At 40.8% G+C, this 27,218-nt stretch overlaps 1 protein-coding gene across 4 annotated transcripts; it reads left to right on the top strand.

Annotated features, from left to right (window-relative positions):
* Positions 1 to 848: 848 nt before the first annotated feature.
* On the top strand, positions 849 to 26,209 carry LOC139380720 (T-box transcription factor TBX15-like). Of its 4 annotated transcripts, none has more exons than XM_071123678.1 (8): positions 849 to 1,372; positions 8,136 to 8,343; positions 10,875 to 10,976; positions 14,081 to 14,252; positions 16,466 to 16,633; positions 21,346 to 21,410; positions 22,680 to 22,777; positions 24,186 to 26,209. In XM_071123678.1, the coding sequence occupies exons 1-8, from the start codon at positions 1,171 to 1,173 to the stop codon at positions 25,001 to 25,003; spliced, it is 1,833 nt and encodes a 610-aa protein (XP_070979779.1). In that variant the 5' UTR covers positions 849 to 1,170; the 3' UTR covers positions 25,004 to 26,209. The 4 variants fall into 4 exon arrangements, with proteins under 4 accessions (XP_070979779.1, XP_070979778.1, XP_070979777.1 ...); XM_071123677.1 differs by having other exon boundaries at positions 853 to 1,372; positions 14,081 to 14,264; XM_071123676.1 differs by having other exon boundaries at positions 856 to 1,372; positions 22,656 to 22,777.
* The last annotated feature ends 1,009 nt before the right edge of the window (positions 26,210 to 27,218 follow it).

Below are 27,218 nucleotides of genomic sequence, written 5' to 3'. Positions count from 1 at the left end.
AACCGAGGCAAATAAAACTATAAACAAAACATTGTTTTCAGTGTCTTCTGCAATTTAGTGCACAGTGCACAACTAGAGGCTACATATAACCGGGTTCAATTACCTAATAAAGATAATTATTGTCGTCTATATTTTTCCCTCAGTCAAATAGGCTACTTTGGTTCTGACCAGGCCACCTGTCACGGTCTTTGAGCTCGCTCTGTTTTTCAGCTGTTCATGAAGCTGTAATGTAACTTAATTCAGTCTGGTAATATTGAAATCAATAAAGCCCTATTTATGCATTCGAGTAGACTATGATACGTGGTGATAAAAAGTAAGTGGACAGTGTTCCGACATTGTATGGATCCTAATACAAATTCGGAAACATAGCCAACCTTTGTATAATACCGCATTATAAATGTGGTTAGTTGGAAACATCACTTGTTCTTGGCCCTTTATACATGTCTTCGCACATTCAGTAGCTGTGCATGGAGGCTTTCAGTGACAGTTTATCATTGCACAATGATTTCATACAGGTAATTCAAGTAAATCTTAGTAACATATTTGTAGAGGGGGTAGGAGGTTCGGATGGGGGGGCAGGAGGGGGACATGGGAGCAGGTAGCTGACCATAATATTTATAAAATACGTTTAGTTCTATTTTTCCCCCATAAAGCCCTGACGATGTTAATTCGGTGTTAGATGGTCAGTTACAAGGGTCGGGTTTAGGATTCTTGCTTCAGGAGTTGGTGTTTCTCTCATTTGCTATTGGTTAACAGATTTTGGTTCTCCCTCTTTCCAAACTTCTCATTGGACGTGTGCGATTTGACAGTGAGCGAAAGGGTTGCCCTTAACGCTTCAAAAAAAAGTTATCCAGAAGTGAGTATCAATCAGAGAGAGGGGAGAAGGACAGAAAGGGGAAGAGAAAGAGGCAGGAGAGCAGGACGGAGAGACAAAAAGCGGTAGATAGCCAGGAATATATTTAATGCTAACTTTCGAGCAATTAAATGCGCCGTGGGGATGGCGTATCATATCTTTAGAGGTTTGAAACACCATTTCTAGACATAGTTTTTGGATTACTTTCGTCATTGGCGACTTTTGCACCGTTTTAAACATTGACGTGTGCATTTTCCTTGTGCTCGCTGCGCGGACGGAGTTTTTGTTTTCCCTCTGGTGGATTTGCCTTGAGAGAAATGAGTGACAGAAGGCGATCTGCTGCTGCTCTGAGCTCAAGAGCCCACGCCTTTTCGGTGGAAGCCCTGATCGGGTCAAATAAGAAGAGAAAGCTCCGGGGCTGGGAGGAAAAGGATCTGGAGTTGTCTATGGAGAGCCTCGCCAACAACGGACAATTAGGAGACGGCGACGACCCTGTGCATTGTTTGGATATCGACCCCGGTCAGTGCATAACCACCATCACTTCATATTTGTTTTTTTTTGTTGAATATTGTTATGCTTCCAAAACAAAACTACGGATTGGCCTATCTCACGGAAAAAAGGAATACAGAAAAGGCTACTATTTCATCACCATTTCAAAGATAACTAGTTATAACTTTTTCCTCAGATAGGCCTACTAATGTGGAATAATAACATATGTAGGCTAATAGTGTCCATAATTAATATGTATGTAGTTTAAAAAAGCGTAACTATTAAACCGTAATAGTGGTGTTTTAACTTTGCATCAATTATCAAAGGAGTTAACCAACCCCAAATGATTGATTTTGTATAAACGCCATCACTTTAACAAATGAATAGGCCTGTCACACCTCGGTCAGATCGACAGGGACAATGCATCAACGGGGCATAATAAATTCTGCAGTCAAACTTTATTCATAAATACATTTTTTTTACTGGATATGTGTGCAACAAAAGTTCAACATTCACCTTTTGCTGCTATACTAAACACAAATATTAACGCAACATGCAAGAATTTCAAATTCCCTAATCTGTGGATTTCACAGACTGGTCACAGATAATAAAAAATAAAAAACGAGCTTCACAATGGTCCTCAGGATCTCATCACAGTATTTTTGGTGCATTCAAATTGCTATCAATAAAATGCAATTGTGTTCATTGTTCGGAGCTTATGCCTGCCCATACCATAACCCCACCACCACCATGGGGCACTCTGTTCACAACGTTGACATCAGCAAACGTGGTCTGCGGTTGTGAGCACAATTAGACATTCTGCCAAATTCTCTAAAACGATGTTGTAGGTGGCTTATGGTAGATAAATTAACATTCAATTATCTGACAACAGCTCTATTGGACATTCCTGTAGTCAGCATGCCAATTGCATGCTCCCTCAACTTGAGACATCTATGGCATTGTGTTGTGTGACAAAACTGCACATGTTAGAGTGGCATTTTATTGTACCCAGCACAAGATGAACCTGTGTAATGATCATGCTGTTATAATCAGCTTTTTGATATGCCAAACCTGTCAGGTGGATGGATTATCTTGGCATGGGGGAAATGCTTACTAATAGGGATGTAAACAAATTTGTGCGCACAATCTGAGATAAATAAGCTTTTTGCGCATATGGACAATTTCTGGGATATTTTCTTTCGGCTCATGAAACATGGGACCAACAGTTTACATGTTGCGTTCATATTTTTGTTCAGTGTACTTACTTCTGTCACATCTACGCATGCAATTTGATCCATATTTGGATAAATGGAACTGAATGTTCTTCTGGTGTATCAGAATGAAAGGTCACTGTCGGTCTGATCGAGGCGTCACTAAGCCATGACGCACCCAGAAAAACGCAGTAGCCTATTGCAGCAGAGCACGGTTAATTTTATTTTTGCGCAGTTATATTCCTTAATTTTTAATTTATTGTAATGTATCCTTTATTTAACTAGGCAAGTCAGTTAAGAACATATTCTTATTTACAATGACGGCCTACCCCGGCCAAACCTGGACGACGCTAGGCCAATTGTACTCCGCCATATGGGACTCCCAATCACGGCCGGATGTGATACAGCCTTATGATCATAAATATCATAAGCGGTTACGTTAAAAGTTATATTACCATTGTTTCACAAATTACTACACATGGGTACAAAATGATGGTTGCATGTGGGGCCATTGTCCCTTCTCCATTTACAGAAGCCTAGCTGCATAAAATTGCCCCGGCTCTCTTTCACGCGTGCCTCTCTTGATACAAAACAATTGGCCATGCCAGTGACTTAAGTGGAGACATGGTCAGTTGTAATTCATATTCACTTAAGATGGTTTTGAATTGGGGGAAATGTTTTGCTGAGATTATGAAGGCCTACATTGGTTTCTGTGATTCAATGCAAATTATGCATTTTTGGCGCATGGCACAATATATAGAAATTAGCCATCACAAGCCACACCTGGGTTATTTATACCTGTTTTTGTGTGAGTCCAAATATAATATGAGACAATGCGTGTGTTTTCGTGTGAAGAGAGTTTGTTTGAATGTAGGCCTGTTGTGTGCTTGTTCTTTTCACTTGGTTAGCCTGTGTGCCCTGTATTTTCTATTCTAATTTCGTGAAGCATATCTATAGGCCTATAGGCTAACTCCATCCCTTTTCCTATGTGGGAAACAATAGGCCAATAAAACGTAGACCTACGTTTAAACTATTTGTATTATTATCTTTTAGTACTTTACTTTTCCAATAATATAGGCTAAACTATTTATCTATATGAAATGGAATGGACACGCAACCTCTGCCATAAGGCTACGGAAAATATCAACTCAGCTTTCAGTCAATTTTTGACAATTTAAGCAATCACCTATAAGGATAGTCTTAATTAAAATTGGATATCAATTTATTTAATTAAAATTGATAATATTAATTTTGTAAATCTGAAATCGCAAAATCAAAAGGCTCAGGCTAATCTTTAAAGCCTATGAATCACTCAGGCTTTTTATTACTGTCAAAACACTTGATATTCCTAAATGGCAATTATATTTAGGTAAACCATTTGTTTTCGCTTTACTTTGTTGCAAATGTTGTAATAATAAGTAGCCTGGGCTATCCCGATTTTCAAGTCACATTAGATTCAAGATGGGCATATCCTATAATTTTTAATTCTAGATTTTTCCAAATTATTTACAAAGACGTCTATGACTTAATTTTTATACAATTTTAAAACGAACTAATAAGTTATTGAATATGTCACAAAATCAATTGACTCTTGTCTTTTCTAAGTCTTGGGGGATTTGGGTAGGTTTGAATTTAAGAACATTGAACTCATCGAAGAGAGACTGATGTCAAAAGCTAGCATGAATGACTCAATCTCGAAGCTTTGAGTTTGAATATCCTTACTTTTTTAAATACATCAATGAATGTATTTATATTCTATATCTTATTCTAACCCTCCCAGGCCGCAAATATGAATCATAATCCTAATATGAATTGCTATCTCCTCTCAGCTCAGTATAGCCTACATTGAATTTCAACAGACACGTAAACCAACATCTCAATATTACAATCCCCATTACAATTGGATTCACAATAGGCCTAGTAGCGAAGTCCCACCTGATTTTTATCAAATAGGCTATAGGCCTACATTTTTTTTGTATCTAAAAGGATCTCAAACTAATAGCCTACCCGCATTATAGACTATATGCCTATACATAGAAAATAAATATCTTATTTGGTTCATTAGAACCTAATTTAGCGTCACGTGCATGGCTTAATGATCTAGGCGTACACATTTATTTTCTAATTGTACAGTTCATTTTAGAACTGCAACGCTTTGTGGTTTGCCTTCAGCAACATGACTTGAACCTCATGCACAGAGGCTCTTGTCTGACGCGTGAAGTGCAGCAGCAAGTGTAGTGCGTTTGGGGGATGCCTCACAAATGCGGAGGACCGAACTAAATTTGTTCACAGCTGAGATGCAGGGTTTCAGTACTACCATTGACTGCGATTCAGTCAGTTAAGGAAATGTTATATGTCCTCCACGGTTTTACATTAAGTTAGAGTCGTTGTTGATTGAAAAGGAACGTTGTCTCGCGAGCTCCAAGTAATTTAGGAGCCATATTCCTGGCAGAGTCGCAAGTAGTTTGAGTATCCAATCTTGACTAGCCTCCAGTTGACACGTATAGATAGACCAGCCATCACTGATAACAGCTAGTCTTTGTGGTCAGTTTGTGCGGTTTAGATTTTTTACATAATGATTTTGCCTCCATGTGAGTCTTTCAAACCGACATGGTCAAACAACATTCTCATTGAAAGACACGTCATGGGAAAAAATATCAAGTGTAAGAAAACCACCCCTACTCAATAGTTTAAATTGGATTAATAACAATTTCGTTTCCCAGAGAGCCAGCATGTATGACACATTACCTTTGTTTCAGACAAGCACATGTAGGCCTATCTGCAGAATTAACCTCTCCAATATTACATTGCCTACCTTAAATGTAAACATCAGCACTGTCAGCAGTTTGTGTGTGTGCGCGCGCTTGCTTGTGTCAGAGAGAGTTTGAGCGAGAGAGACTGCTTTTCTTTTATGGATTTACAAATAAATGTAAATATCCAGACTGTGAAATATATCACTACAGATGATCTTTAATCTCACTCTTAAACCTATTACTGGCCAATAAGGCTTGGACAGTAGTCTGTCTCACTAAGAATCTGTAATTATATTATGGATAACCATGTAGACTGTTTTATGTTTTTAGTCTATGGAGTGACACTGATTTTTAAGTGACAGAATGTTTAATCTTATTCTGTCCGTACTTCATATAGCTCTGAGGTTTCAATATTGTTAACCTATTCTATATAATAATGTATGATATTGCCTAATATATGATGTATAAATTGTCACTTGGTACTTCTGGGGTGATGTTTCCTCTTTCACAAAATGCAAATTGCTGCTGATCATCTCTAAATAATTTTGTATCTTAGAAACCCAACTTTTAAAATGATGCCTCTGAGAAAAGCTTAACTCCAAGCCAACAGATGTGTGTACTATTAAAAGGGTTTAATCCTTATTTTATTGCCTCTCCCTAACATGGGCCTGAATTAATTACAGGCGGAAACAGGTGGTTCTGATTCTTGTGGATTGGGTTACTCTGCAATTTCAAGGTTGGTAGATTGCTACTTACCCACTCTGTTACAACTCTATTAAATGCATTTTCTATTCATAAACTTGTTTCCATAGAAAGGTCTTTGCGATTTTATTCGTAACATTTTTGTCCAAATTAGATAATCACATAGTGAATAAGTTTGTGTATGAATAATTAGCTGAAATCCATCCTCTTTGCACCTACAAGCCGTTATTATTCACATTCAACTAGCTCGATTTCCTGTGTGAACCCAAGCTTTGACAAACAGAAAATGGCATTATTGTTATCTTTTTTAGACTTGGTAGACATATCAGTTGAGGAGATCTATGTTCTCCATTGAGGCTCACCGCAAGTTGATTTCTTTGTGCCTAACCACAAGATAGTTCATTTGGGTTTTGAAAAAGTGGTTGCTGCTCTCCACAGTTTAGCAGAGGTTGGCTACTGTCTATGATTGGCTAGTTAGTCAGCATTAGTCATGCACTTAAGGTTAGTACCAGATTTCTGACTCTGCTTCCACCTTTCTATCTGTAAGCTGCCATGAGGTGCTACTTTCTTCAATATATTTATTTATTTGTCGCTCACTCCATCTCTCTCATTGTTTCCCCTTCTCTCAAGACATGCGTCTTTCTACCCAGCAATATCCTGTGTAATGTGGGACAGATGTGTGTAGTTCTTCTCACACTTTTGTAGCTCTGCTCTGTTCCTGCTGGTTATAGTGGGTGTGACTGAGAGCAGGCTGTCCGTGTGGAGGGGGACAGGGGGATAGCGGTGGAGGACAGGGACTGGTCTGTTGACATGTAAGGGACAGCATGGTGACTCTGAGTGCTAGTGGATGGACGTGGTGTAGCTTGATGAAAGTAAAGCGCCGAGACAACAGCAGCAGCAGCCATGATGGCTCTGAGCAGGCCCAGATCTCTGGCCTGGCCCGCTGTGTGGCTGCTGGATGCATTATGGCTGAATGGGCCAATCAACAGTTGCACTGTCTTACCATGTTCCTTGGCTCACACAGAGAGAGTCATCACTGCCATCATACTGAAAGGATCTCTCAAGAGGATGATGAAAATGATTTTTTCTCCTCTCACTCTTTCGCTCCCCTTCTATGGACCTCTCTCATCTTCCTCTCTGTCTCTGGGGTAGAGCTGTCCTGCCTGCAGTGTCTTCATGTCTCCACTCCATGCTCTTGTCTCTTGTTTTGGGGTCGTGATCACTTGGTGGTTAGTCCTGGGCCACACTCCAGTCTCTCAGCAGTCCTGAATCTGCATAAAAGCCTGTTTGCATGGTGTGTCCTGCCAAAGCAACCTACTCATGTCAGGGCCCTCAATAAATCATATAATATTACATATTGGCACATAATAACAGAGACAAGTACATTAATAAGAAATTGAAATATACAACTCATAACTGTACTGTGTGCTGTATAGATTAAAAATATATATATTTATGAGCTAATACGTGGCAAAATGTTTTTTTTTTCACTACATAGTGTTGTCAATGTCAAACATAAAATGCTGAAGCCAGTAGTAATGTGAGCCTATAGGTTTATTTGGAAGTTAAGATCTGGAACAGTTATTCTGGAAAAATTCCTTGACTATTCAAGTTCTATATGCAGGTTATGCATTTATTTTGCTATTGTTGTTGTTCTTATTGTGTTGCCAGAGATTCCATTGGGGAAAATATAACTTTTTTCCTAACTTTGTTGTGGGTCCTTTTCATAGCCTATGTGACATCGTAATATATGACATTTGTAGACATAGTGATATGAATGATAGTAGTTTGTAGTTGGCATGACAATCAGTTGGGCTAAATATAGCTTTTAGAATTTTTGTAAAAAAAAAAAAATCATGTAAAATGCGCATTTCATTTGATGCAAGCGTTACTATTGTGGACAATTTATGACATTTCAAACGTAAATGGAATCGTTTTAGAGTCAGATTTATTTTTTATTATTTGAAATCCAACCAAACCCATATGATTTGAGTGAGTCAGATTCGGTGCTTTCTCGGAGTTCATGCTACAGATGATTTGGCCTCAACGGTCAATACTCAACTAATTTTCCTGAGGTCCCAGTTTTACCGGGGCTACATTTTTTCCTAATCCTGTAAATCTCCACAGATTCTGAGGCGAGCCCGGGTTCAGATGGCGAGGGTCTGGCGGAGAGGACGTCGTGCTCCTTCGGCTCCCCTGAGGACCTAGCCCCGGCGGCCTGCGAGCTGTCTCCCGCTGCCTCAATGGAGGAGATTCAGGTGGAACTGCAGTGCGCGGACCTCTGGAAGCGCTTCCATGAAATTGGCACGGAGATGATCATCACTAAAGCCGGGAGGTAAAGCAGCTGCTGCATATTTATGATTTAAAGGACTCCGCTGATTAATATATTTTCTTCTTGCACCTACCATGCATGCACTCTTAGAAAAAAGGGTTCCAAAGGGCTCATTCGGCCGTCCCCATAGGATAACTATTTTTGGCTCATGGTGGAACCATTTTTAGTTCCTCTGTGGAAAGGTTTCTTCATGAAACCCAAAATAGTTCTACCTCGAACCAAAAGGGTTCTACCTGTAAAAAGGGTTATTCAAAGGGTTCTCCTATGGGGACAGCCGAATAACCCTTTTAGGTTTGATATCACCTTTTTTCTAAGGTGACACACGTTGCCTACTTTTGCGCAAAATATCCCCGTGCGCTATGCATTACCCCTGTAGTACGCATGTTTTTGAGGGGTGCTAATGGGTTGCACATGGGGGCAAGGGCTCCGGACGCGAGAGGGCCGCTCTGTAATCACAGGCCATAAATGACGTATGAGGGTATTCCATGGCTGATGTCAGAGAATAGCCGGGGAAGAAAGGAACTGTTTCTAATTAATCTCTTTGAAACATGTTTTCGGTTCTTGCTCTTTTGGGCAGTGTTACGTACTGGGGAACGTAACAGGCAGCAATTACAACCCAAACCGAGCATATAACTTAACCTACACTGTTCTCATGAAGACTTTCCCTCCTCGCCAGGAACACCAGGTATTTCCCGTCCATTTTGAATTTAACGATCAAGCAATAGGCGGACGATGAATTTATGTAGTCGACTGATTCACGAAGTAGGCCTAGCAATAAAGCGGTCGCGGTGATGACTTTTTCCTCCATAAAACAAACGAAAAACACTGAAAGCATATGGTCTTCTGTAGGCCTATAGTTTATAATGCATAATTTGTTTATTTCAAAACTAGGTTTAATATAGATGAAGGTGTTCATCTTAAATCTAACCTAACAGGTTTTAGTTTCAAAGGCCACTTTATTTTACTCTGGATTGTGAAATTCGATTTAGCCAGTTGCCCATTTCAAAATAGTTGTAATTAATTTGGAATATTAGGTATGTTTCAGGCTCCCATTTTATGTCAATCAGCATCAAGCCTTTTGATTTTTCCACATTTGTAACCGTGTATGGTCCTGTATTGCTTAGTTGATAGAGCATCTCGCTTGCACCACCAGGACCGCGAGTTCGATTCCCGGGGCCACTCATACGTAAAATGTATGCACGCATGACTGTAAGTCGTTTTGGACAAAAGCGTCTGCTAAATGGCATTTATTATTATTATTACTTTTAGGCTAATATAGGCCTACTACCTTTAATAACAGAACATATTATGAAGTTTAACAACAGAAAATAGTATGATATTAATCACATTTAACAAACATAGGCCTATGATGATTCCTCTGTATATGTGTCATGCATTAGAAGGGAGTGAGGGCAAAGCAGTATAGGCTATATATGGCCTAACACGGGGATGCGGCATATTTCTCTTAGTCTTCTAATTGGAAAAGCATGCTTTCCATTTCCTTGGACTAGATTGGCTATCCACTGATTATTTTCGTCAATGTATCTTAATTTATTTGAAGCTGACCAATCAGTCGACATGTTTTTATGGAGAAATGGCAAGGGCCAAGTTGTTTGCGTGTTTAATTTTCTTTTGGTAGGCCTCTATCAAATTACATAACAAGATTTTAAAGTTGTATTGTATTTTCGCGTTTGTTCTTCTGTTTTAATAACACATGTACGCCAACTTTACAGTTAACCTATACATCTGACTTACCTAAACAATATATGATCAACGTTGTTTTCGTGATATTCATGAATCAGATTTACGTTGTTAATAGCCCCATATATATAATCCGTGTCTGTTTAAAGGCAGTATAGTTTAAACGACTAGCTGCGTGTATTTCATGCCTCTGCTAATAATAACCCTATAAATTCAGAGGAGAAAGAAAGTAAGAAAACAGAACTTATTTGTCATTATGAGGGCAAAGATTTATGACGTTTAAATGAAAAGAAAAATGCAGCTTTTGAAGTGTAAAACGAGGAATTAACTTGAAAATGTCTCTGTGTATGTAGTCCTACTTTTAATGACTTTTTTTGTTTTTCCTGGTTTGGTTTGCATCGAATTACCAAAAAAAAAAACATCTCATGATTGGGTGCATATTTTCAAGGAAGAGTGAGTTTGTTGCCAGCTCGTGCATTAAAACAGTTTTAATCTTCTTTGAGGATGAAATGACCTACTTTCTTTAATCTGAATAATATTTATTTAATGAAGACGTGGAATGTTGATACAGACATTTTAAGGAATTATCATAAAATGATGTTTCTAGGCGCTGTTATGAGTGGATGAGGGGTGGAAATTAACTATATGACTGGCAAGACATTGGTCAAACTTTAAACCATGCCCAATGGCGCACTAGAGTATATTTCTAGTGGCATGAGTGGAATTATACTTAATGTCTACATGGTGCAGGGTTCCATTTGTAATGCTGATACTCATAATATAATATTAAACTTAAGCTATATTGCTAATCTCCCTCTCGCTCTCTCTCTCAGGCGGATGTTCCCTGCAATGAGAGTAAAGATTGTGGGTCTGGACCCCCATCAGCAGTATTACATAGCCATGGATATTGTTCCTGTGGACAATAAGAGATACAGGTATGCTCCTATCTTCCTAAGGTATGCTCACACTTATTAGCGTTTCCTAACATTTCCTATCTTCCCGTTACTCATTCAGATGGGTGTGTACTATCGTGTGTGCACGGTGATGTACAGATATATACACAACATGTGCTATTGGAACATTACACTATCCATGTCTGAGATTGATGTTCTTATTCAGTCAAACCAAAATAGGCTCTACCCCCAATTTGGACAACATAGCTGATAAATAGATGTTGTGTATTTTAAGATGGAGAGTCGTCCTCATGAACCCCAAACAACATACACAGATCATTGCAAAATTCAAATGGTATGCTGATATGCACATAAATCTGAATGGAACCTGAAACAATGACCTTTACAGTTGTCCATCTTGGGGATAGGTTTTTATGATGGATATCTCCGGCCAAAGTATCTGAATGAATTTCTGGCATAGAGCACAATGTCTGGAGAGAAAGAGACCATAGGAGAGGAGAATTAAACTTATTTATCATATGTGTGTATGGTTAGAGTGAGACCATAATATTGATAGCATTATTCACTATGGAAATGGCAAAACATCTTTCTACCCTAAACCTGGTTCTTTGACCATGGCGGAATACAATTTTTATGCCGTAAGATATTGTTTTATTGTACTACCTCAGCTGAAGGACGCAGTTCAATGTGTCATACATTGGTGACGTGGCAGAGCGACAGACAAGTGGCAAAGTGTCATAGTTGCATTAATGTTATAGCAGCGCTACAGATGGGTTACAATGCATTTGTTACATTTATTTTCTAATTTCACAGTGTACATCTTCAGTTTATATATCAATAACATGCATTTATGTTATATTATTGTTACAGATATTTTTTACTATGTTTACATTTTATTTGAGAAACAGGACTTGGCTTTCTTGAATGGAACACTGAGGAACCACTTTAACAATGCATTCATATTATTTCCCCCAGTTGTTTAATTATGTAAATGTGTCATTGAAGGATCGTAGAACCCTGGCTCTCTCACTGACTGAAGTGTTTGTCTACGAGGGGATGGTCTAGAGAACCAACATATTATGGAGGATTTTGAGAAGCCAAAAGATCTTGTAAAATTAAATAGGATTTTCTTCCTGGCTGGGGACTTTACCACAGGGCTTTGCAGACTGAGCTCTGAGCTGTCACTGGAATGTCTCATAGTTCTCATAGAGTTGGGGTCTGGAAATAGTCTTTAATGAAATTTACTTGCTTTACTTAGGCTCTCTGCCTCTCTTCAGGAGTGTCTCGTTTATACTGGGCTCGTTAAATCTCCATATTTTACTTGTCTTTTATGTGGACAGTTGGTATGTTCTAAATTTGAATCACAAACGAAAAGTGCAGACACCAGCACTGTCTAGCTCTTCAAATTGACTTTGTCCTCTATATTTGAAAACACTCACTCTCACACACACACACACACACACACACACACACACACACACACACACACACACACACACACACACACACACACACACACACACACACACACACACACACACACACACACACACACACACACACACACACACACACACACACACACACGAAAACACGTTCACATACAAGGACTTTACTTAATGATGTAAACTCTGAACACACACCAGTCAACCCTGTAGGGCAGGAATGATCAACTAGATTCACTCACGGGTCATTTTGTTTTGAGCGGATGGTCGGGGGGCCAGAACATAATTATAAATAATTTTAGACTGCAAATTGACTGCAAGCCCAAACAGATATAACATTTGACTAAAATATTATAATTTCAAACCTTGCTTACATTTGTAAACAAGCTTGTGTCTCGCTATTATGCAAGGGAATATTTGGGAATATTCAAAACATTAAAATCACTTGGAGGCGATTACCTGGTGTTTTTACATTCGTTTATGTCCCCCCTAAAATAAAAATAATAATACTTATTTTTGCTCAGAAAACCTGGGGGGCCAAATAAAACCATGTGTGGGCCAAATTCGGCCTGCAGACCACCAGTTGGGGAACCTTGCTGTAGGGAAATGTAATAGTGATACTTACTCTGTCAGTTAAGGTAACCCAATATACAGTACAGCCTGGGTTTGGCAAGTGTGTGTGAGTATTTTAATGTGTGTCTGTCTGAATTTCTTGTCCATAAAAGTATATATCTGTTTGATGAGTTGTATGCATACATATGTTGTCTGTGGTCTGTGTGTGTGTGTGGGGGTGTGTGTGTCTGTGTGTGTGTAAAGTGTGTAAATTGTGTGGTGTTGGGTGAGCGGGCTAGGCTACCCCCATCTGTCCGAATGGTGTCACATAAAGTCAGATCTTTATTGATTGTGCTGGAGCCAGATGGCAGATTTATGGAAGATGAAAGGGGGCTAATCAAATTTCCAGTCCTGTTTGGGGCTAAGGTCTCTCTCTTCTTCAACACTTTCCCTGTTACACGGAACTTAACCCTAAACAGCATTCCAAACAGGAAATTACACAAACGCCTGGCATTCTGTGTGTTTGTTTGGTCTGGTGTGTGTTGTGTGTGTGTTCTTGTGTGCTAAAGAGGTGAGAGAGTGTGCATGTGTCTTCAGGGTGCTCAAGGCTCTGTGTGTGAGAGAGAGAGAGAGACCGAGAGGGTGGTGTAACGCTGCTAGACAATAACAAAGAGGCCAAATTAGAGTTTTGTCCATGTTTTACCACTCAGTGATGACTATGGAAGAGACGTTGCAGCTAAGCACTTTCAACTGTGCGCATGGCCAGAACTAAAGGAAAACAGCTGCGCTTGGGGCTACAGTCGATTGGAGTCCCTCTCTTGCTTCAGTCAGTCAGTGAGGGGAATGCTCTATGCTGGGCGGGGCAGTCATATTGTACCCTAACTCGCAATGCAACATAAAATGTTATGACTGAGCTTGGTTGTGAATATGTCGTTAAAAGCATGTGTAGTATGTGTGGGGATATTTGATGTCTCTATTGTGAGCAAGCTCTGCATCTGCAACACATGAACTCCCTGACTTCAATGCTTCACAATAACATGTGCAAAACCTGTGGGAAAAAAAACAGAGAACCAAATGTGAAATAAGGTTTGGTGCTGATACGTCTGTCACTGTGTGTCTGTCCTCCAGGTATGTGTACCACAGCTCCAAGTGGATGGTGGCGGGGAACGCGGACTCCCCCGTGCCCCCGCGGGTCTACATCCACCCAGACTCCCTGGCCTCTGGAGACACCTGGATGAGGCAGGTGGTCAGCTTCGACAAACTCAAACTCACCAACAATGAGCTGGACGACCAGGGCCATGTGAGTGAGCCGGTGAGCCGGCTTAACTTGACATACCATATTCTTGCCTCCCTCCTACACCTGTACACCTTTACACCTGTACACTAATACAAATACATAAGTAATTGTACTGTGTTTTACATTGTAATATGGGAATTTACTTCACCCCACCCATGTGTAGATAAGACTATTCTTAGAGAAGAAGACTGCTGCCTTTATTGACTGATGCTGAAATAGTTGATCGGCATTGATGTAGTTATGGCACAAGATGGATCTCCTCATGACATGAAGTCCGTGCTGTTACAGGCCAGATTGCTTTTATTACGGGGCCTTGACGTTGTTGAAACAGTCAGAAGAGCCAGTGCAAATCCATTTCTCCATAGAGGTCCTGATGTAGGGATGCCAGGTAATGTAATTACTCAAGATAGACCCAACCTCCCTAGCCATGATGGAGAGATATATACGTTTTTAGAATCTTCTCTCAAAATGGATGCCAGTGGCTGATGATTGGCCGGCACATTCTGGTCCTCCTATGGGCCTGTTTTCCAACCAGCCAGCTGATGCAAGCACAGCTTCTGACAAACGTAATAACAGATGGGTGTTAGATGCAGCAGTGGGTACATATTTGGGGGGGGGGGGGTCAGGCAAGGCCCCTTTCTCTCCCACAGCCGCGTTATAAGGCCTTTGATACGCTGAAGGCATCGAAGCGAGAGGAAATTAACTTTGGAACTTCATGCGTGGGAAACCTCACCGCAAATAGGCGGGTATCTGTCCCATCACTCTTCTCTTCTTCCTCTGTCTTGCCATAGTATCAAACCTCTCAATTAACAGTGGTTGCTATAATAAAGGGAAAGGGGGATACCTAATCAATTGTGCAACTGAATGCATTCAACTGAAATGTGTCTTCCGCATTTAACCCAACCCCTCTGAATCACATAAGCAGGGCTATTGGTTCTTAAAAAACTCTAAAAGTCTAAGCCGTTGGAGGGGCTAACATATGGAATTGTTTTAAGATGGTCATACCATGGATCATTTAGCTTTTTGATTTAGAACTTTAGGACCTCTTTAGGTATACATTATTTGGGGATAAAATATTGAATATGGTCTTTACTGCTATAGCCCATAGAAATGCATTGAATAACATGTTAATAAATGTTTTTAAAAAAAGACAGACAAAAAATGTATCATAAGGTTTTGAAGTGTCTGTTCTATGTCTCTAAGAGATATAAGAAAGCTCAGGAAATATTTTAGTTTAACCCCTTATTTTTGTTGTCGCAAAACTACCTCCATACTTCCATTCATTTGTATGGGTTACCTTCAGACGAGTCCCGTGACACTTGTGGGGGTTGTAGACCAAAACGGAGAGAGTCTCCCCTTTCCATATAGTGGTCACAATAGTATAGATGTTTTCGTGAGAAGACCAATTTTCGGGGTGTCTCATGGTCTGACAAACACCGCTGTAGCTCAGCCACCTTCCACTGCAGATGCAGAAGGCCGACATAGGTGGATGCTGTGAATTGAGACCAGCCCATGCAAAAAGATATCTCTAGTTTAAACTAACGGATTTTAAACTAACAGATTTTTTTATGTTACTTAGATTGACGCACAGGTGATTAAGCAAGCTGATTGGCTTTTGTTTGTTATTCATATAAATAAGTATAAATATGTAACTGAAATCACTTTATTGCTACAGTAGGCCTCTTATTTTAAGGACACTACTAGATGTATTGTTTTGATAATAGATCCGTCAGATAAGTACCTTGTCTGCTCTGTGTTGTTGTGAGCTCAGTGTGTGTATGTGTGACTGGGGAGGGGTTGACCTGACCCAGAACCCTGGCCCTGACTTGGGGTCCCCTGGGCTAAGCAGGGGGAAAGGTGAAGAGGATGGGGGGCTGGAATATTACATTTACTGTCAATGTTATTCGTTACTGTTTCACCAATCTGTTTGAAATGACCCCCTTAGTCGTTTGTGGCTCCAGGGAGGCTTCTCACTCGGGCTGTAATCAAGAGCAGACAGAGAGCCGGAGGGAAGGCTGGGCCGCCATAGCCTGAAGCCTCGGCTCTGCTCTCTGGTGTTAAATACTTACCTTACCACCTCTCTTATCATAAGTGTGGACTTGTGTTCCTCTTAATCATACAGCCCTGAAATGAACTCAGACTTGCTTAGACACACATAGGCACATGCACACACATGCACTCACAATGAAACCATTACGATCTCTCTGTGGTTTCAGATCATCCTCCACTCCATGCATAAGTACCAGCCTCGTGTCCATGTGATCAGGAAGGACTTCAGCAGTGACCTGTCCCCCACAAAGCCTGTTCCCAGCGGAGAGGGAGTGAAGACCTTTAGCTTCCCTGAGACTGTCTTCACCACCGTCACGGCCTACCAGAACCAACAGGTCTGAGGCCAGACACTTTTATCTTTGTTGCTACGATGCTGTTGCCACTCAATTGGTTTATCTGCACCATGGTCAATCCAAGTTTAATTGGAGTCAATTCTGGAAGTGAACTCAATGCGGAACTGACACCGTTTTAACTACTTTGCAGATATGAATGAAATAAACAGACAATCATAATATCAGTCCAAAATATCAAATTCACAGTTTGCCTTAAAACATACTTTGTAAGAGGTTTAAAAAAAAAAGGGGTATATTTGACTCAAAATTCCATTACATATAGTCAGGTATTGTTTGCAGAATAGATGGATGCAATCAATGCATGATTAATATACAGTTGAAGTCGGAAGTTTACATACACTTAGGTTGGAGTCATTAAAACTCATTTTTCAACCACTCTACAAATTTCTTGTTAACAAACTATAGTTTTGGCAAGTCGGTTAGGACATCTACTTTGTGCATGACACAAGTAATTATTTACAGACAGATTATTTCACTTATAATTCACTGTATCACAATTCCAGTGGGTCAGAAGTTTACATACACAAAGTTGACTGTGCCTTTAACAGCTTGGAAAAGTCCAGAAAATTATGTCATGGCTTTTGCAGCTTCTGATAGGCTAATTGACATAATTTGAGTCAATTGGAGGTGTACCCGTGGATGTATTTCAAGGCCTACCTTCAAACTCAGTGCCTCTTTGCTTGACATCATGGGAAAATCAAAGGAAATCAGCCAAGACCTCAAAAAAAATTGTAGACCTCCACAAGTCTGGTTCATCCTTGGGAGCAATTTCCAAACATATGAAGGTACCACGTTCATCTGTACAAACAATAGTACGCAAGTATAAACACCATGGGACCACGCAGCCATCATACCGCTCAGGAAGGAGACGCGTTCTGTCTCCTACAGATTAACGTACTTTGGTGCGAAAAGTGCAAATCAATCCCAGAACAACAGCAAAGGACCTTGTGTAGATGCTGGAGGAAACAGGTACAAAGTATCTATATCCACAGTAAAAGGAGTCCTATATCGACATAAACTGAAAGGCCGCTCAGCAAGGAAGAAGCCACTGCTCCAAAACTGCCATAAAAAAGCCAGACTACGGTTTGGCTTGCAAGCCGAAGTGCTCCATCCCAACCGTGAAGCACGGGGGGTGGCAGCATCATGTTGTGGGAGTGCTTTGCTGCAGGAGGGACTGGTGCACTTCACAAAATAGATGGCATCCTGAGGATGGAAATGATGTGGATATATACAGTGCCTTGCGAAAGTATTCGGCCCCCTTGAACTTTGCGACCTTTTGCCACATTTCAGGCTTCAAACATAAAGATATAAAACTGTATTTTTTTGTGAAGAATCAACAACAAGTGGGACACAATCATGAAGTGGAACGACATTTATTGGATATTTCAAACTTTTTTAACAAATCAAAAACTGAAAAATTGGCCGTGCAAAATTATTCAGCCCCCTTAAGTTAATACTTTGTAGCGCCACCTTTTGCTGCGATTACAGCTGTAAGTTGCTTGGGGTATGTCTCTATCAGTTTTGCACATCGAGAGACTGACATTTTTTCCCATTCCTCCTTGCAAAACAGCTCGAGCTCAGTGAGGTTGGATGGAGAGCATTTGTGAACAGCAGTTTTCAGTTCTTTCCACAGATTCTCGATTGGATTCAGGTCTGGACTTTGACTTGGCCATTCTAACACCTGGATATGTTTATTTTTGAACCATTCCATTGTAGATTTTGCTTTATGTTTTGGATCATTGTCTTGTTGGAAGACAAATCTCTGTCCCAGTCTCAGGTCTTTTGCAGACTCCATCAGGTTTTCTTCCAGACTGGTCCTGTATTTGGCTCCCATCAATTTTAACCATCTTCCCTGTCCCTGCTGAAGAAAAGCAGGCCCAAACCATGATGCTGCCACCACCATGTTTGACAGTGGGTATGGTGTGTTCAGGGTGATGAGCTGTGTTGCTTTTACGCCAAACATAACGTTTTGCATTGTTGCCAAAAAGTTCAATTTTGGTTTCATCTGACCAGAGCACCTTCTTCCACATGTTTGGTGTGTCTCCCAGGTGGCTTGTGGCAAACTTTAAACAACACTTTTTATGGATATCTTTAAGAAATTGCTTTCTTCTTGCCACTCTTCCATAAAGGCCAGATTTGTGCAATATACAACTGATTGTTGTCCTATGGACAGAGTCTCCCACCTCAGCTGTAGATCTCTGCAGTTCATCCAGAGTGATCATGGGCCTCTTGGCTGCATCTCTGATCAGTCTTCTCCTTGTATGAGCTGAAAGTTTAGAGGGACGGCCAGGTCTTGGTAGATTTGCAGTGGTCTGATACTCCTTCCATTTCAATATTATCGCTTGCACAGTGCTCCTTGGGATGTTTAAAGCTTGGGAAATCTTTTTGTATCCAAATCCGGCTTTAAACTTCTTCACAACAGTATCTCGGACCTGCCTGGTGTGTTCCTTGTTCTTCATGATGCTCTCTGCGCTTTTTACGGACCTCTGAGACTATCACAGTGCAGGTGCATTTATACGGAGACTTGATTACACACAGGTGGATTGTATTTATCATCATTAGTCATTTAGGTCAACATTGGATCATTCAGAGATCCTCACTGAACTTCTGGAGAGAGTTTGCTGGACTGAAAGTAAAGGGGCTGAATAATTTTGCACGCCCAATTTTTCAGTTTTTGATTTGTTAAAAAAGTTTGAAATATCCAATAAATGTTGTTACACTTCATGATTGTGTCCCACTTGTTGTTGATTCTTCACAAAAAAATACAGTTTTATGTCTTTATGTTTGAAGCCTGAAATGTGGCAAAAGGTCGCAAAGTTCAAGGGGGCCGAATACTTTCGCAAGGCACTGTATAGCAACATCTCCCGACATCAGTCAGGAAGTTAAAGCTTGGTCGCAAACGGGTCTTCTAAATGGACAATGACCCCAAGCATACTTCCAAAGTTGTGGCAAAATGGCTTAAGGACAACACTGTCAAGGTATTGGAGTGGCCATCAAAAAGCCCTGACCTCAATCCTATAGAACATTTTTGGGCAGAACTGTTAAAGCGTGTGCGAGGAAGGCCTACAAACCTGACTCGGTTACACCAGCTCTGTCAGGAGGAATGGGCCAAAATTCACCCAACTTATTGTGGTAAGCTTGTGGAAGGCTACCCAAAATATTTGACTCAAGTGCAACAATTTAATGACAATGTTTCCAAATACTAATGGAGTGTGTCAACTTCTGACCCACTGGGAATGTGATGAAAGATATAAATGCTGAAATAAATAATTCTCACTACTATTATTCTGACATTTCACATTCTTAAAATAAAGTGGTGATCCTAACTGACCTAAGCCAGGGAATTTTTACTAGGATTAAAGGTCAGGAATTGTGAAAACTGAGTTTAAATGTATTTGGCTAATGTGTATGTAAACCTCCGACTTCAACTGTAATTAACCAATGCAATGCTTGGCAGCAAAAATAAAGATTGCTATCAGGTTGTAAATCACAGATCATGCATTGTTTGGATCCTGAAGCCATTTGGTTGATGCAAAAAGGGTGAAAGTTAGATGGATATCTCAACACAATCAAACTATCATGGGCAATGATCATAAGTCATAACGTGGCTATATAATGTGGCTAATATTTAGAAAGCTAAAAACACAGAGCTTTGATGTAGCTAGCTAGCTGCTGGGAGGATGTAATGTCATCATTCGGACGAGTAGGTAAATGGCAGACTTTTCCCCAAAAAGTTTTTAGCAGCTTAGGTGGCTACAGCTAAGTTGCAGGTGTCATTTGATTAGCTAGCTAACAAGAAATGTGACTCGCTTCTGAACTTGAACAACTGTTAACCACAGGAAACTCTTATTTGTCAATCAAATGCATCTGTCATCGATCAAATATGCAGCCACGCAAGCAAGCTAATGAATCCAATTCAGTTGTCAAAAACATAGGTTATGGGACATAAGTAGGTATTGGAAGGCAGGCTGCAATAGGGCAAGCGAGCAGGCTACTATTCCCCATCCTCTCAGTCCAACTACATGCTGAAACATTTGACAGTTTATCCAAAGATACTGGTTTCCCCTTTTGTCTGTACATTTATCCCTCACTAGATTTCATGTTAGCTCATCTGGCTCTTTCTAAAGTTGTTGTAGCTGCCTGTAAACATACAGTTAAAAGTGAATGGCATACCCCAGTATGGCAATGAATTATTTGCATATACGCCAACTGTAACTCTGATTGGTTATGGTGCACTGGACTGTGCAGAGTCTGGGCCTGGACAAGACAGATACGTTTTTATTTGTTTTTATTTTTCTATTAATTGCCCAAATGCACGGCAGCTTTCCCACTCATATTACTGTAGCATTTTCACAAATTCCCAAATATTCTATGAATGTATCAAAAAGTTTAAAAAAATCACCATATTCTTCCCAAGGGTGTACAGTATATAAACATATTTTAAGGAATTGTATGGTGCTAAAACGGTGTGAGTTCCTCTTTAAATTCAGTTTATGAATGGAAAATGACCAATTATTATTATTATTATTACATTTAAAAAAAAGGTTTTCATGAATTGCTTTATTCATACATTCCTTAATTTCCCCTTTGATTTCTTTGAAATCTTTATATTGATACATTTCCCCCCTCTCTAACATGTGCATCGGTCATATGTATGACATTTGTTTTGATTGTCATGTTTTTCTTTCCCGCAGATAACTAGACTAAAGATTGATCGCAACCCATTTGCTAAAGGATTTCGGGATTCAGGTAGAAACAGGTATACATTCCTCCACTAACCCGAGGTCCGTGTAATGCAACCTGTCTCAGCGTTCACCAGGCTGTGTGCCGCAAATCTGTCCTTTTGTCCAACGTGGCCTTTAATATGGTAATAATCCCCTGGAGATACCTCCTAATCCCATATGCTGCTCCATATAAAATTAGTCACTCTCTCCCCAGCCAAGAAAACCCCACTAGATCTGAGATAGAAACACAGGTTCTGGGTAGGGGAGAGCTCTCTCTCTTTCTCGCTCCCTCTCTCAGTCCGGATTATCATATGTAACAGGGGAAACACTGAACCAGACCCTCAGCACATGAAAGCTCCCCTCCCATCTGGAGCGCATTATCGGCACAGTTATTTGAGACATATTTTTTCATTTTTCAAACAATACAGTGCATGATTTATGAACTAGCGTTAGAATTTCATTGCAGAAAACTACAGATGAAAAGATTATGTAGAAATAAGATATTTATAGACAGAAAATGTATTTATCCTCACACATATCCCCCTAACTACTCATACCAATGCATTATAGTAATTTACTACATCACTGTTAAGCTGTCAGTTATTCCACATTATGGCGAACTGAAATGAATTAAAACGACATATGACTAAAGCTAATTCGTTAATTAACTACTGAGTTGTTTCCCCTCTATTAATTTATATCTTAATATAGAGCTCTCTCAGGCATTAAATTATGATTGTCATCAATCAGATTTTTTGACTGGTGACATTTGACTTTATGAGGTAAAACAGGGCAGAGCTCATTTGTTGGGTTTTGGTCCTGAGCGCTATGAATGAGCGCACTGATGGCCAGGGCCAGTGTGATTAGCGTAGCGCGCAAATGAGCTGGAATGGCCCTGGAGTTACTGGCCCTAAAATAACATGGTCGGGACAGGCCCTCGTTTCCCTGGGACAGGGCCCAGCGGCGCACACGGGAGTAAATCATGCAGTAAGGAGAACCGTGTACAGATTCTAGATGAAACGTCACTCAGATTTATGATCACAGTAAAAACCTGCACATTTTAATGGCTCCAGTTTCCTCTCAGTCTGACTCTACTTCTCTTCCTCCCTCTTCTCTCATTCTCACTTACACTCCTTCCTTTCTCTATGTCCCTCTCTCTCTCTTCGACTATCTGTTTTGCCATCACAACTCTTCCTTCCTCTTTCTCCTACCCCGCCTTTGTTATGTTTTATGTATCCGTCCCTCACACTGACCCCCTTTTTTTTTCTCCACTGTTTCAGTCTCTCGTTCTCTCTCTCACACAGGACTGGGCTAGAGGCGATCATGGAGACCTATGCATTCTGGAGACCGCCTGTGAGGACACTCACGTTTGAGGACTTCACCAACATGCAGAAACAGCAAGGTGTGTACAACTGTCTCTAAACTATGGCCTAATCTCTACAATCTTCTACAATATACACTCTTTCACTGTCACTTCATAGCTTTCCTTTACCTCACAACACATCAATTCTCTTCATCGGTCTGGTCATCACCACCTGTTTTGGCACCTAACTTGGAATCTGCTGAACTTTTTATTAAATTAACCCTGTTGCTTTTGGACGGGTTTGTGACACGAGTGGAATCAGTGGAAGCTCAGCGTCTTGGTCATGGCTCGTATCACAGGCCCCGATGCTTTAAAGCAAGCCAATTTCTTCAGCGCTCCTTCCTCCGAGGTTATGATGACGTTACACCACTCAGTATTTTGTCTGTCCCGACATCTGTTTGTTATCACAAACTCCTCCAAACCTATTAGACATTAATTAGAGTCCTCACGCCGCTGATGAACTCAGTAAGTGCTCGGAGCTAGAGCGTGTGTCGTCCCCCCACCTCCACTCCTGTCCCCCCCAGCGGCACCAGATGCCCTTCCAGCGGGGTAATCAACAGCCCTTCCAGCGGGGTAATCAACAGTTCCCCTCAGCAACGCTGAAGCTGCTCTAACCCCTGCCCGACCAGAGAGGAAAACATGACATCACTATGATATCCCCCTCTCCTGGCCAACAGAACCCTGCAGAACTGAGCTGAACATTATCGAAGGCATATGGTGCAGTCAGAATCAGAACCCTGGCCAAGAGAGAGTCATGAAGTTTTTCTTTTCTTTAGCTGGTTTCAAACTGAATTTCTCTAACATTAAAATTAATGCGGACCAAATTCTCATCAATAAAGAAATATTTGAGTGATATCCCACAGCTATCCGTCAATTCCAAAAGCTTGACTTATTGCATGTAAACCTGTGCCAAGATAAAAACATATTTTTACGTCAATACATGTCTAAATTATGAATGCATGGTTCTTTGAGAAAAGGGGCAAGCTCGGAGCTCTGTTGACCAGACATGTACTGTATCAAACTGAAGCCACATTTATGCTCAGAAACAAGTACTGTTATTTTAGGGTTTAGGATCCAATAAATACTACTATTTCAAAGAAGTAATGATGTCATGCAATTAGTCCTTAAAATCAGATGTTGAGCATATGAAAGTGGTAAAGTCAGCTGAAATTGACCAGTAAGTGTAATATCAAATTCTTTAATACATGTGAATTAAGTGGCTTTATGTACCAGCCTTAAACAGGGCTCTCATATTTGACCGGTTAAGATCAAACGGCAGCAGTCACTGGAATAAGACATTCTGGCAGCGATAGGTCGAATGGCTGAAATGAGAGATACTCTGAGTGTGATTGTTGGCCAATGCTTCTGTTGTTGTTTCACTCTGTAGCATTGGCTCTGTCTCACTGTCTTTGCGTTGAATGTGTGTGTGTCCATGTGTGTTTTTCAGGAGGAAGTACGGGCACCTCTCCCACCACCTCCAGCACAGGAGCCCCCTCCCCTTCTGGCACGGCCCACCTCCTGTCCCCCTCCTGCTCCCCGCCCACCTTCCACCTGGCCCCCAACACCTTCAACGTGGGTTGCAGGGAGAGCCAGCTGTGCAGCATGGGCTTATCTGAGTATCCGGCTTGCGCCCGCAGCAACATGGCGGCCCTGCAGGGCTACGGGGGACTGGCCGACAGCTCCTATGGACGCCTCCAAGCAGCAGGAAGCGCTGTGGCCTCCGCCCAGCAGTCTGAATCCTTCCTGCCCCAGAGGACGTCCTCCCTGATCGCTGCAGGCATGCAAGGGGGTCATGGTCCTCTGTCTGGAAGCAGCGGTGGCGGGAAGATGGATGCCTACGGAAGTCAGCTGACCTCGTTTCCGGCATCCCAGCTGCAGTATGTGATGCAGGGTGGAGCTAGCTCTACCTCTGGCTCCTCCTCCTCCTCAGGCTCCTCCCCCTCTTCTGCCCACATGTTCAGCGGGGGCCACCACCACGTGCAGCAGGGATCCTACAACGCCTTCTCACTCCACAACCCCTACAACCTGTATGGATACAACTTCCCCACTTCCCCTCGCCTGGCTTCCAGCCCTGAGAAGACTCAGGGCGGCCTCCTGTGCTCCTCCTCCTCTGCCGGGGTGTTTGCCGAGCGCCAGTACCTGTCCAACGGTGGCATGGACAGCATGCACATGATCGGCAATCCCTCCGCTGGCCAGCAGGGGGCTGGCTCCTGTGATGGCCGTCAGTATGGCTCCTCCTCTCAGATGTCAATGCACATGGTGTAAAAACTGTCCTGTTATTTCAAGAAGTTCTGTCTCTTCTACTAAGATATGCTATTGATGAGTCATTTTACATTTAGTGTTGTTTGTAATACTGAGGTACAAAGTGAACCTTTCAAAAAACAGACTTTTCATCTCATTGTGTTTAAAAAAAAAAAAACAATTCACCTCACATGCTTTAAACACGGAGGTGGAACTGTTATTTAATTACCACAATAGTGTTAAAAAGGGGAAGTGGAACCATATACCGTGCTCTCAGTGCACATGTGGCTGTTTAGAACACTAACCCCAACCATGGGGACATACAGGGGGATACGTGAAAGAGAGGAGACCACATACTCTTACTGTCGAGGGATTCTCAGGAGTGAACCCATTATGGTGCAATAGTAATGACAGTCTACAGTAACTCAGCCTTGTTGCTATGGACTCTATCCAGTCCCGGACAGGATGTGACAGAGGCTCTGTGTGATCCAGAAACTTCACCTCCACTGCTCTAGTTTTAACAAGACATGTATCCAACATTATGCCATAACGTTGTGGCAACATTGGGAGAGAACTGAGAGGGTTGTGGCAGTGCCAGATATATATGAAGGACTTCAATATGAAGGTTTTCCCCTCTGGCCACTCAGCGGGGATGATGGGAGGATGATGGATGAGGCACAGAGGGTGAATATAATATAATACAGCACATTCTGGAAGGATGAAGTCACAAAACTAAAGGTCAGGGTGAGGGAGGAACTATGTGTGTCTGACAGTGGGGTCCAGTTGTTGACCCTGCACCTCTCGGTGGACACGCTGGACGAGAAGCTCTGTTCATGTGGACACTGAACATATAGTGAAATACAGTGATATCACCACAATCTTATCAACACCTTTCCTCACAGACTGGAATGGCTTCACTATTTTTGAGTGGATTACCTTTTTAAAAGCATATATAAGATGGCGAATGCAAGCAAAAACCATAAGCTTTACAGTTGTTGTGTGAAAGGTTATAAAGATAGAATAGGAAACAGAGTAATTATAGTATGTTTTGGTGTGTTGTAGATAATTGTATTTAAGTGCCAAGCAATAATACAATTATATGGGCCAATCTATCATGAAAACAAATGTGAGAAAAAATGGAAATAGCAAAATTATTATTTTGAAAGGCCTTTTAAAAAACTGTAAATACAGGTGCCAAGCACACAAAAGTTCAATAAACATTTTAATTCATTTACATGTTTTTGATTCATTTACAGCTGTCACTCTCTGTAAGATGTGCCTATATTCAAAAAAGTGGACCACTAACAAAAGCACAAGCAATAGAGTAAATGCATCCCCTGACATTTTCCCATGCAAATAGAACTTGATTACTATGATATTCTACCATATATCTATATATATGGTATACAGTGCCTTCAGAAAGTATTCATACCCCTTTACTTATTCCACATGCTGTTGTTACAACCTGAATTCAAAAAATGTATTAAATATATATTTTTCTCACCCATCTACACATAATGCCCCATAATGACAAAGCAAAAACATGTTTTTATCCTTTGTATTCCAAATGATTGAAAATTAAATACAAAAATACAGTATCTCATTTAAATAAGTATTCACATTTGAAGTCCTTCTGGTGTAAGTCTCTAAGAGCTTTGCACACCAGTACAAAATTTGCACATTATTCTTTTTTTATTATTCTTCAAGCTCTGTCAAGTTGGTTGTTGACCATTGCTAAACAGACATTTTTTATTCTTGCCATAGATTTTCAAGCCGATTTAAGTAAAAACTGTAACTAGGTCACACAGGAACATTCAACATAGTCTTTCTTGGTAAGCAACTCCAGTGTATATTTGCCCTTGTGTTTTAGGTTATTTTCTTGCTGGAAGGTGAATTATGAAATCCCAGGGTCTGTTGGAAAGCAGACTGAACCATGTTTTCCTATAGGATTTTGCCTGTCTTTAGCTCTATTCCGATTATTTTTATGCCCAAAATCTCCCTAGTCTCCTCTTGCCAATGACAAGCATACCCATAACATGATGCAGCCACCACCATGCAAAAACATTTGTTGTGTTGGATTTGCCCCAAACATAAAGGACATAAAGTTAATTTATTTGCCACATTTTTGCAGTTTTACTTTGGTGCCTTATTGCAAACAAGATGCATGTTTTGGATGTTTTTAAATTCTATCCAGGCTTCCTTCTTTTCACTCTGCCATGTAAGTTAGTAGTGTGGAGTA

The sequence above is a fragment of the Oncorhynchus clarkii genome, chromosome 22, assembly GCF_045791955.1.
Source record: "Oncorhynchus clarkii lewisi isolate Uvic-CL-2024 chromosome 22, UVic_Ocla_1.0, whole genome shotgun sequence".
Classification (NCBI taxonomy): domain Eukaryota; kingdom Metazoa; phylum Chordata; class Actinopteri; order Salmoniformes; family Salmonidae; genus Oncorhynchus; species Oncorhynchus clarkii.
This window is presented reverse-complemented; position numbering and strand designations above follow the sequence as displayed.

Bases quoted from the DNA above. Each gene is read 5' to 3' on its own strand.
- LOC139380720 (XM_071123674.1), top strand. From the start codon at position 1,171: ATGAGTGACAGAAGGCGATCTGCTGCTGCTCTGAGCTCAAGAGCCCAC. The intron at 10,977-14,080 runs GTATGCTCCTAT...TCTGTCCTCCAG, and splicing joins GTGGACAATAAGAGATACAG to GTATGTGTACCACAGCTCCA. The intron at 14,265-16,465 runs GTGAGCCGGCTT...CTGTGGTTTCAG, and splicing joins AGGGCCATGTGAGTGAGCCG to ATCATCCTCCACTCCATGCA.